This window comes from Amblyomma maculatum, chromosome 2, assembly GCF_055883805.1.
Source record: "Amblyomma maculatum isolate TAMU_Amacu chromosome 2, ASM5588380v1, whole genome shotgun sequence".
In the NCBI taxonomy this organism is placed as follows: Eukaryota; Metazoa; Arthropoda; class Arachnida; order Ixodida; family Ixodidae; genus Amblyomma; species Amblyomma maculatum.
The window spans coordinates 47958650-47971246 of record NC_139345.1 but is presented as its reverse complement, the minus strand read 5'-3'; the positions used below and the strand labels follow the sequence as shown (position 1 = coordinate 47971246).

Below are 12597 nucleotides of genomic sequence, written 5' to 3'. Positions count from 1 at the left end.
CGCAAGGATCGCTGAAACCTGAAGGAATAAGTACCAAGTTTCCCGTGGGTTTTACACTATAGACAAACGCCGTGTTTACAAACAAATGGGGCGCTCGCGAACCCGCGGCAGACTGGGGGTGAAATGTATAGGCTTACCACCCATGAGAAGCTGTGGAAGCGAAAGATTTCAAAGCCGTTTTATGACTTCACGGAGCACCTATAATTCTCTTTGTTTTATTTTTTTGTATAGAGCAAGTACAAACATCCTAGAACAGGCTGTGAAAATATGAAATGCCATTTTAAAGGTGGAGTATCTATATAACACTGCCAGACTTATAACGGGTACGAGTTGTAGGGCCCTTAGAGTACGAGTTGATAGGGCGCTTATAAAACATGTAAACACAACTTACCGCAGTATCATTCTCGTTTAGCGCAGTACCAATGGATTCTGCCTATGCAGCCCATGGACTTTTACTACATTCAAAAAGCATTTTAAACGTCGGAAGGGAATGATCCATTGTAGCAGACGGTGGCGCAGCCGACGCTCTATTCGATCGCAGACGACGCCGGCGACCGTGAACGACATTCGTGTGAGCAGACAGACTGTTGGTCGTCTGCTGCTGTGCACGGTTCGTTTTTCGTGCCGAGTGATGATTACCTTCAGCTTAAAAGCTTGTATCACTTGAGCGGCCGAATTTAAGAGGGAACGTTGAAGCTCTCGGAAGAGCGGACAGCTAGATTTCAGGCGTGTCTTTACAACGCAGGTTCACCGAGGCGCGTTAAATATTGTTCGGCTCCAAAAAAGCTGTACCATATTTTGTCATACTTTTTCTTCAAATTATTGGCTAACTTTTCACCATCTATCTGCCCAGTTCATTGGTGCTGGCCTAAACCCGAAAATTGCTTTGGTAAGTTTTCTTTGCATATGTTTCCATGGGCCAGGCTCCAGACTTTTACGGCATACGTTTCGTGGCACTTTAATTATACTCCCACTCTCTAATGAGACTTCGTATATCTTCGCAGTGTGTTCTCCGAGGTTCATAGCTAGTTTGCACTGAATGATGATATCATAGGCGCACCGTTAGCTCAGAAAACTGCTTTGACATGACATCGTTTCTCTCGAAAAAACGGTTTGCTTCTTCAGATTTAAATTTTGCACGGGGTTGTATTGTTAATTTTTGCTTTCTACAACGTTTGCAGGTGGTAGTGTCCCGATTCGGTCAAAGTTATTCATTGTATCCTCATCCTCTGCGACGAACCAAAGCAGCACCTTTGCAGCATGGGTTTTATCTCTCGCCTGTCGGAAAAACAAAAAAGCAGGAGTTCCTGCGCTGGAAAATTCAGTTTTTCGTTGGCTGCGAGATGCCACTACGCAGGCCACGGCGCTTCCTGCGTTAGCTTCCGGACTCCTGCGTACTTATGGGCTTCCGCCCTACTAAAAGCCTTTCTGTGGCATGTACGCGACCATGCCGTAGCGTTCCGCAAAGTACGTGGGCTGTGCGTACGTAGCGCTCACTACGCAGTACTAAAACTCTCTATTTAGCGAGAGCGTTAGTACAACTTTGCGAAAACAAAATGCATCGTCGGCAGCATCGGCGTCGACCGTTTCAAGCTTCACAGTTGTGAAGAATCACAGGCATGCTCCTGGCGCAGGCTTTCTGTGCGAGACCATCAATAACCCCATGTCGGCAATATGTCCGGTGGCATCATGACTAAGCCACTGGCAGTTGGTCGCTGGCAGGCGGCAATCAGAGATATCCTCGCACTTCACACCTGAAGCATTACAGTCCTAACAAAAGGCGAGCGTGCGTCTTGTGGTTGGTATAGCTGGCACATGATAGTACCTGGACAATTGCACCATTCATTTGAAGCCTCGCGGCGTCGAACAAAATATCTGATGCATGTGGTCTAAGATCCATGAAATGAAATTGCCATTACACAATTAACAGTGCGGAAACGAGCTTAGTGCGCCTGCTATTTCATTACATGAGAGATCACGTTGTTTTAAAGTAAAGCTCTCGCGTATCTGCCACATGAATCTCAGGAGCGTCTGCGAAATGTTTCTCCAAGTACATCGCGGAAAAGAGAGGTCGAGGTAGCGTTTCTCAATATCTAACGTGAAGCACGAAGTTCTCTCGTAGATTGTTTAGGCTTCCCCCTATTGTGATTATTTCAAGGATAATTTCAAGGATTATTTCAAGTTAATGCGGTTTCTGCTGAGAATGGAAATATTGGTGCTCGGTACGTATATTTCGTTCGAGTACGCGCAGTTTGTGCTGTCAACTGAATATGCACTTCATTCTAGTTGGCACACTTACGTACTCGCTAGCATGGGAATGCTAATTCCGCGTTACTTCTTATGCCAACATGAGGTAGATGTGATTTCGTCCCACGTGACCAAGTCCGCTTTATGCGTTGCCTCGCGGAACCTCCAGGTAAAATCGAGTGCGCACCCCACATCTCATCGAGGTACATTTATCTATGACTGTACACGCGGAAAACGATCGCGAATTTACAAACCCGTGGCCTATTAGTTTAATTAGTCGTCTCTGAACAATCTCGCTTCGCTGATGACGAGAATATCAGAGTACACATTTCTGGCATTACTGCCATTTTTTGTTGCATTGCAGTAGAGCACACCTCCAGCTCTGCTGGCTCGCAGTCCTCGCCATAGCAGCTGTAGCATTCTAGACCTCATATTGGTTTGATATATTTTAATGCGCAATCCTTTTGCAGCTCATGACTCATCGGGCTGTCCGTTCTTGAGAAATGATTGGTTGGTTTGGTTTTTGGGGTTTAACGTCCCAAAGCGGCTCAGGCTATGAGAGACGCCGTAGTAGAGGACTCCGGAAATTTAGCCCACCTGGGGTTCTTCAACGTGTCAAACTTCTTCGAGAGATCGATGCTGCGGTGCTGCCTCGAACGCCGCGCCATTTATCCATTACGAAAAATATCGTCCTCCAGCGGGAATCGCCCTCTTACCCCTCCGATCAGCAGCCGACCGCGTTAATGGAGTAATGCAAGCCGGGCGTTTTTTTTTCTTTATTTCCGGTCAACAAAGCACATACATCCAGAAAAATCGCTAGCCTACCTTCGGCTAAAACAGTATATTAAAACTGAAAGAGGCACTCTGTGCACGTGAGAAACTTATCTTAGTTTTCTTGTATAGCATCAGAGCAACGCAGTTGCCTTAGAGATCACCGCCACTGATGTCATGGTGTCTCTTAGCAATCACGTGACGTAATGAATGAATACGGTGAAACGATTAGTCATGCACGGAAAGACAAAAAACCTAGAAAGGTCGTGCGCGTTGAATACGCGTCAGGCGCTTCCGGCTTATGGCAGAATGTCACATGGGTATGAGAACACTGCGCGGTGGGAGTGACGCTGTACGTTAATTCTCACATTTGAATGAGTATGCAATGAATGCGTGCCAAGGAACGCCGAGGCGAAAGCCTTTAGTGTGCGTCCGTGCGAACGTGCGTCTGCAGAAAGGGTATATACATAAAAAAAACATTATAAACCTGTAATGTCAGACTTTGTAAAATCATTTATCAGGCGCTAAATAGTCAGTAAGCAGTCATCCACAATTCAGTAAACATCGCGAAAAAGACTCAACAACCACCGCGCTGTAAAGGCCTTCGCCTCATTGCACTTCAGTGGTCGCAAGGGCCCCCTTCAATTTTTTTAGCCCTGCTATGAGGTAAAGCACAAAATATTTACCGTTCAATATCTTATTGGCTGCGAAATGACGCTACTTACTGTAACCACGAATTAGAGGTGCGTTGTTCAGGGTACGTGCGCTCAATCTTACCAGTATCTATATGCATGTGTTTGAGAACTAGTTCAACAAAGAAGGCAGCGCAGATTCTAGTGATTGCTTGCTTACAATATAAGATGTTCTAGGTGACAGATTGCGAGACTGTTTATAATCTGTGAAGCGAAGGCACTGAGCGACTGCGTATTAAGCTGCTCGTCAGCGTGTACTGCCATCGCTGACACGCGCGTACGCAGCATGGTTTGAAGACGCCTAACTGCGTCGTTTCCTGGAGATATGCAAGAATGAGCTCCTATAAGCGGCTCCCCTGCAGTTCAGAATGCAGCGTGTCGCTTGTATGAGCTTTGGGAGGAGGAATGCGTAGCAAGCAGCAAAACAAGCATACGTTGGATGGGACTTCAGAATGCCATGACGCCCACAATAAGTTTAATGAAATCGACGTGATACATCGGACGTATGATATTTCGTTATTAGAAGCTGCGGCACGTTATCAAGGTTAGTGGTGTAAAGGTAAAAATCTGGGAGCAAATTCTTTGGCGCATCTCTCGGTAATTAATACTTTTCAGACCAGAAAATGAATATTTATACCTTCCACACTGAACACAGACCGCACGGGGTGACTGTTAATCAGTTTGAGCAATCAGGCGTTCTTTGCGGGGATTAACGGTTGCTATTACTTCCATACGACTAATTTTGTCTAACAGTACAGCAGCTAGAGTTAGGTTTATCCCTCTAATTACATGTCATGCTGATTAAACAGCTCGCTAACAGTATTCAAAGTTGCGAAGCACATTGTGTACTCCTAATTAAGTACGCGTTTCATGGTAAGTTCATAAATATGCGCATACTCTTGCCAGCTTCCTAGAAACGAAGCCAAGATGGAAATCTATAGTAGCCAGGGGTTCATCATTTTCTGATTTATTAGCCACAACAGCTGACCGGCTTAAAGGGGTCGTGAATCATTATTTAATAAATTGCGATATATATGGGATCCGCCTAATGAAGGATCTCCAGGAAAAAAATGTTTAATGCCTCTGGTATAATACGAGCTATCTGCACACAAAATCTGCATACACGAGTCAACAGCGCGCCGTAAAGCAATCACGTTTCTACCGCGGGTGCATCGTATTTCCTTTGGAACTGGAAGACTGCAAATTCAATGCCGTACAATGAAGAGAAAAGGAATTTTTGTAGACTACGCGGAAAATTAGGCATTGGAAATGGGTCTTGCACTGGGGCCACACGCTCCGGAATTCGGAAGCCATTGCATGCTCAAACACCACCCAGCCCGTCCCCACCCTCCTCCCTGCCTCCTAAGCTTACTGAAGACAATGGTATTGCAAGAAAAAAAAAATTAAAAAAAAAAAAACTTTAGTATGCCTTCTGTTTGGTGGCATTCATGATCCGGCTTTGAAAAGCGCATTTTAGCTGTCTGAGTGAACATTTTAAGGTTAGGGCCTTATACCTCATTGCAGGATAGAGGCAGTGGTCTCGCTGCTAAGGTGGTCTTTGGCTTTGTTGAAACTTTAAAAATAACTCTTCCAAGTAAGCGAGTGGGTTTTAAAAGAAAGATTTGCTTTCGTTGCTAATAAATGTTTTAAAGCGCAGTGCTTGAATTCATACGTAAATTTACACACAACTTTTGCTTTGTTTGACGATACACCATGCAAGGTAGCGTGCGCTGTAAGTACGTCGTAGTGATGTGTGCTTATTTTCTCACAGCTTTAATGAGATAATAAACGTATGTTGTTATAACTGCACTTGTAGCATAAGCCTCCATGTCCGGCGTCCTGATCGCAGGAAGGCTGAAAACGTGGCGAATTGGTAGCGGTTGATGTTAAAACCAGACAATAAGGTGCAACATAAGCAACCAAAACACTGAAAGGCGCTGAAGGTCTTAGGATGGCCCAGGCTGCAAAAAGTCATAGTGACAGAACCTTTGCCCACATGGTCATAAGTACCCTAATGATGATGAATAACAATCAAAACTTTATCCTTGATTTCGTTTTGCACATGTATTGCATCTTGACGGTGAGGTAAAACGACTGATGTTAATCGCGCCATATGCAAATCTAAACAAAGAAATATTTGTTATGCGGTAGGTTGTGTTTAAAACAGAACTTTCGTGCAGAATATAAGACAAGTCGTTATACCAGCAGAACGTCATGCCTACAGCCCATGGAAACAAAAATAGCACCTTATGTTTACCCCTCAATTTCTTCAAAACCCAGGGAGATACTTACAGGCTATATACCGTAACAGACAACTCAGTAAAACAGTATTCCCAGCATTTCTTCGTGGAATGTATTACTCACAAACTAATTAGCAAATTTGGCCGCGTTCTGGCATGAGCCGTCTGCCGAAAATAAACTTATGCAGGTTTGCAAGAGACAAAACATTTTGGTCGTTGCTATATTGGCTGGTAATTCGAAGCATGCTAGTGAACAGTACAGGCGCATACTTGTATGTTTTGTTTTGAAGTTTTTCGCGGGCACAAAGTAGACGTTAAGGCGCCAACGCAAGAAAACAAAATCACATATTACATCTCTCCGTCATCGGCGTGATATTCACTACAAGAATACAACTGATGGGTTATTTGTTTCGCGTGTAAACCCTTTTTTTCCATTTCAAGGTTTTGCTTAATAGTTTGCGAGGGTATCCGTTCTGGCTGTCTTGAAGCAGTAGGTAGCGCAAGAGAGATCTCGCACTGATTCCGGCTTCCTTGTTATATACGTTCCATGTGACTCTCGTGACAACACAGGGTGTTCCACGTTCGCCGCTAAGGGATTAGGGTGACGCTGGTGAACATTCTCAAGTTTCGGTTGCAGTCATGTGACTGTTGGCAGAGGGTGTGCAAAGGGGCACAATTGCCCCCTTCCCTCCGAAACCACACCATTTTTCCCTCATCCTTCCCTCATCTTTCCCTCATCTTTCCCTCATCCTTCAACTCATTTCAACAAACTCCCCGGATGTTATGCAACGAGGTTGCCCCTCTCAAGGCGAATTTGAATTCTTGCCGACGCTAATAGTTACAAGCAACCTAAATACACAAGAAATAGGTTGAACAGCCGTCGATGTAGCCCATTTATTAAAAGCACAGGAAGCGATATTCGGAGGTCATGGGTTCAGTTCCCACTACATACGCGCTGTTTTTCCTTCTACGTTGTATGTAATTATATTTCTACCTATAATCATTAGGGTACTTATTCGCGTGAATAGCAAAAATTAAAACTAGAAAAATTTCCTACCATTTTCCACACTTTTCTTCGCCTCACCAACTATTGACTTCTTTCCTTTCTATAACGGCAGCTCTCCTGTCGGCTAGAGCACATTAGGTCACCTCTGACTGTTACACTTTTTTATACTTCGCCATGGGGCAACCACGAGTGCTGATCGGCAACCGAGGCCCGTATTTCACCGCGAATGTTGTGGAAGAACTCCTTCGCTTGTGCACTACGAATTTTCGACACTGTGCTCCGTAATCACGTCAGGGGCGTATATATATATATATCTACATGTATGTACACACACACATATATATATATATATATATATATATATATATATATATATATATATATATATATATATATATATATATATATATATATATATAAACTTTGCATTCTAAATTGCAATGCAATAGCACGGAGAAAAATCGGCAAAATTCAAAACAGAGCAGTCTGAACGGGTAAATGAGGCCCTTTGAACATCGTTAGAGTGTCACTTTTACTCAGTTACATCACGTTTTGTTTTGGTAACATCATGTTTAGTAGTTTTTTTGCGAAATTTTTATGTGTTGGGATTTATTTCCAACTATTTATACATTTGCATAATTACTAATGAATCAATAATTGCTTACTAAGCTGTGCCAGTAGCGTAGCAGAATGTGGCACTCAGCCTTTCGCCTTTCGCTATTTTAGTCGCTAAAGTTCATCGCAATTTTTTTCTTCAACTAAGAATATTCGGCATTCCGCATACATTATGTCAGAAGATTTGGACAACCCTGCAGTGGCCACAGGATTGGAGGAGGTCAGTTTACATCCCCATTCCAAAGAAAGGCAGTGCCAAAGATTGTTCCAACTACCGCACGATCGCGCTTATTTCGCATGCTAGCAAGGTGATGCTGAAAATCCTCCAAGGTAGGCTGCAGCAGTATGTGGATCGGGAGCTTCCGGACGTGCAAGCTGGGTTTCGCAAGGGCAGAGGAACTAGAGACCAAGTTGCCAACCTTCGCTGGATCATGGAAAAAGCAAGAGACTTCCTGAAACCCATCTACTTCTGCTTTATTGATTATGCGAAAGCGTTTGACTGCGTAGATCACAGCAGATTGTGGCAAGCTCTCCAAGAGATGGGAGCTCCAATTCACCTCATCTGTCTCCTCAGGAACCTGTATGAAGGGCAAGAGGCCACAGTCAGAACTGGGCATGGTCTTACTGATTGGTTTCCGATTGAGAAAAGAGTGAGGCAAGGCTGCATACTGTCGCCCTGCCTATTTAACCTATATGCAGAGTGCATCATGAGGAAGGCTGGTGTGGACGAGTCTTCAGCTGGAGTGAAGATTGCTGGAAAACGTATCAACAACCTTAGATATGCGGATGATACCACTTTAATGGCAGAAAGTGAAGCGGAACTGAAGAGACTTCTGATGCGCGTACAAGATGAGAGTGAGAAGTTTGGGCTTAAACTGAACATTAAAAAGACAAAGATCATGTCGTCTTGCCCTATCAAGCCCTGGAGGATCAAGGGACAAGAAGTGGAAGCTGTGACAGATTTTCTGTTCTTGGGCTCCAAGATTACCTCACAAGGAGACTGCAGCCATGAAATTAGGAGACGCCTGCTTCTGGGAAAGAGAGCAATGGTTAGCCTTGACCGCCTAGTAAACAGCAGAGACATTAGTCTGCCAACCAAGATCCGTATAACTCGTGCTATGGTCTTTCCAGTTGTGATGTATGGATGCGAGAGTTGGACTGTGAAAAAGGATGACCGCCGAAGAATTGACGCGTTTGAATTGTGGTGCTGGCGAAGACTCTTGAGAGTTCCTTGGACGGCCAGAAGATCAAATCAGTCGATATTGTCGACCATAAACCCTGACTGCTCATTGGAGGGTCAAATTCTAAAGTTAAAGCTCAGCTACTTTGGTCATCTTATGAGAAGAGAGGAGTCGCTGGAGAAAGATTTGATGTTGGGAAAGGTTGAGGGTCGCCGGAGAAGGGGTAGGCAGCGAACGCGATGGTTAGAAGGCAACCTCGAGGCACTGGAGATGAAGTTATGTGATGTTAGGAAGATAGTGAGAGACCGGAAAGCGTGGCGTGACATGGTCCATAGGGTCACGAAGAGTCGGACATGACTGAACGACTGAACTGAACTGAAGAATATTCGAGAATGCTAACAATTTTGCTGTTAAATTTATAATATGGTCCAAATGTGGATGCTGCTTGAAAATGATTTGATAGCAACTTCAGGCGCCTTCGTATATATGCCATCCTTTCCTTATCGTGTGTGAAAAATGGAAGCAGCAAAGCATTTTCATACTAAAAAAAATTCCCTATTAAGAAACAACGTTTTGACTCACGGGGCCATTCATGACACTGACTACAGCGATTAAGGCTTCGTAGGAGCTGAAGCTGTGGCCAGCGATGACGAAGTGGTCGATGCCATTTAGGAGGGTCTGCACGAATCCAACGTAGTGCAATACTTTAGCGAGCAAGGCCACGAAGCACAGTGAAGGCAGCACCTGCACACGCCATTCCGCAAATTTGACGAAATACGCAAGCACGCACGCCAAATAATGGTTTATCCATTGCCAGGTGCTTTATACAAAACTTTTGCGTATTCGCTTCAACCATTGTCACCGTTATCAGTTCACGAACATTTTCGGATGCTCACTCCTAACAGGACAAAAAAAAGAAAACGCTATGCACATGATGCTACGCACTATTACAAAACCAGATACAGTTGTGGATATCATGCACAGGACGAGACAACGCAGAAAATTGAGGTTGAACCACTTGGCCGATAACAACCTCATTCGCGGAACATGCAACCGGTGTAACCGACAAGTTGGCCCAAACAATACGAAATATGAGTGCTCGTTCCCAGCAAGGCTGACTTTACCTTGAACACAAAACAGATGATGTTACATCAGCGCATATAGCAATGTCATAAGGCGAATGCTGTTCATAAACACTTTACGCTTGTATTTTAACATAAACGTAGGCGGGCGTAGTGGCCACCTTGTATTTCCTATACCTCACGTCCATCGGCAGCACCGCCAAGGCTCCCGGAGAGAGAAAATGGCTTCGAGAGTAAAGCGAACGTAGGGCCATCGAAGCGGGAATCTAAGGGTGCAGTAAGAGTTAGGTGAATCAGTTGGCAGCAGGGCGCCTTTGGCTGCTCACATTAGGGCCCAGCCGAGGGCGTTAATCTTGTGCCATCGAGATCTGGTGGTGGCAACGGCGCTGTGTGCCTGTCATATGTCACAGCTACAACACAGTGGTGGCGAGTTCCAGCGCTCAGCATAAGACTCATAGACATAGATTGTAGCCTGGCGATCGCTGTTGGCGAACCAACTGTCCTGTGTAGGTAGTCTTTATGTCATCTGGTTGGCGAAGCGTGGATCGCGGATTCTCTTAACGCCCATGTCTGACGCACCGATAGCCGGAAGTAAACAAGCAGACGAGGTCGCGTGTTCTGGCCACAGAGAGTAGCTATGATGCGGGCGTCATTTTGGCCCACAGCATCCGGATACCGCAATAGTTCCTCGCGTAACTTAGTCAAATTATGTGAGCCATTGACAGGATACCGTTGAGATAAACATGTCCAATTAGGCAATATCCAGACGCCATAGTAAGGGTTGATACGATTGAGCTTAATGCAAGGTTTCGAACATTCTGAAGTGTTTTTCCAAAGCTGTGGAAAAAAACTGTTAACATGCGAGTTAAATTTTTTTCTCGAAAACATGTGCTAATTACTGAATATCATCTTGGTTCCTGGCAAGGGATTTTCAGAGAAAATACTTTGCTTACACGAGAATGCGGCATCATAGAAAGTTTAGAACACAAATTACTGTCACTAGGGATCTATACAGATTATAGTAAAGCATTGGATCGCGTAAGTCCCAATCTATTGACAGACAAAGTTGAATAGTATTTTTGTCGCGGTATTTGCACTCAGCTTTTTCGTTCATATTTATTTTCATATCCACAGGTTGTTGAAATTAGCGAACACAAATCACTCATAAGACATATTCGAAGTGGTGTGCCACTAGGCAGCATTCTGATCCTAGCCCGATGATATGGGATTTAGTATTATTTATTAATTTACCATTTTTTCACTTTGAAAGACTTGAGTACAAAATTACCACACGCAAGATCTGTCTGTTTCAAGCTACAGGATTGGGCTCAGAGTAAAAACTTCGTGTTCAACGAATCGAAAACAACATGAGTGTTTTTTTTTTCTTGCATCAGACAAGCAAGCGGAACAAGCTAACAGTATCTCTATTGATATTTATGTAATTAATAGACAAATATCTTTCAAACAATTGGAGTCTTTCTGCTTACCTATGCTTTGGAACGCCCATGTCAATAATCTCTGCTCACAGGCACGAAAGGTAGCAAGCATGGTTACAGAAATCGTCACTTTCTCCCTGCCAGTGTTTAAAACCTTCTAATTCCTTCTTCCATACCCTGATTAGTTACTTTGCACTGGTATGGGAAAACACTTGTTCACAAAACAAACTTACATTGCGACAGAAGGATGCAGTGCGGAAAATAGAAAATGTTTCATTTATTGAACATACTGAAAACCTCCGAGATAAACAAACTAATAAAGGTTACTAATATCTACGAGTTAAATCTATTATTAAATTACAAAAAGACGATAAGGGGGAGCTAGATTCTTACTGATTTTCGCGAACAAGTGTATTTTTACCGTAATCACCAGCAACTGCCATGGAGAATTCCTTTCACACGCACAAATTCTGACTGCCACCGCATTGCTCACATGATTCCCAACACATTCAAAATTTCGTAAAAAAACTACTAAACATGATGTTACTAAAACAAAACATAATGTAACTCAGTAAAAGTGACACTCTAAAGATGTTCATATGTTCACAGGGCCTCAGTTAACCGTTCAGACTGCTCTGTTTTGAATGTTGCCGATTTTTCTCCGTGCTATTGCATTGCAATTTAGAATGCAAAGTTTATACCCGAGAAGTCCTGTTACTGCGTACGGGTTGGTGGGACCCCGGTCTAGCTGCTACTGTACGGCTTTTTGTCCATCCCCCTCCTGTCATTCTTGACATGGAATTGTTTTTATGGGAAAGAATAAAAGTTTTGATTGATTGATTGATTGATTGATTGATCGATTGATCGATTGACATTCCTGATGACATCTGCGGGGGACCTAAAAGTTTATTTCCTAGTTAGCTCTAGTGTAGGAATTCTCCTCTATCCTTTTTTACCGTGAGATTTCTTTCTTCTCCAGGCATCTTTCGAACTCGTCAACGTCTTCATCATGTTTCCTGACAAAGACTAGAGTTTAAAATTCTTTAAGTAGCCTTCTTTGGCATCTACACATGTTTTCTAGCGACTCTTCCACGCACTGTACGCATCCTGGAAGGCGTCGACAGGAATCTAATTTAGAGCCTTAGTCACTGCGGTTTGGATCCCTTCGATGACCCAAAGCGGACGCCTTTAAAGACGCTAGTGATTTTCGAGAACAGGAAGAAATTTGGCAGCACCATCTCAGGACTATAAGGGCCCGGGCAGCGTCGCTGAGCTTTGCTTTCCTAGAAGCCACTGCACGCGCAGAGAGTGGGGCAAGAAACGTTTG

The 12597-nt window shown here is 43.9% G+C and overlaps 1 protein-coding gene across 1 annotated transcript in view; it reads right to left on the bottom strand.

Moving 5' to 3' along the window:
- The window catches only part of LOC146198568 (solute carrier family 28 member 3-like), a 38830-nt gene that overhangs the window by 18005 nt on the left and 8228 nt on the right, over window positions 1-12597 (bottom strand). Inside the window, exon 3 of the mRNA XM_084591933.1 lies at window positions 9335-9496. Within this exon, the coding sequence (XP_084448059.1) occupies window positions 9335-9496 (162 nt within the window). The remainder of the gene's footprint in view (window positions 1-9334; window positions 9497-12597) is intronic.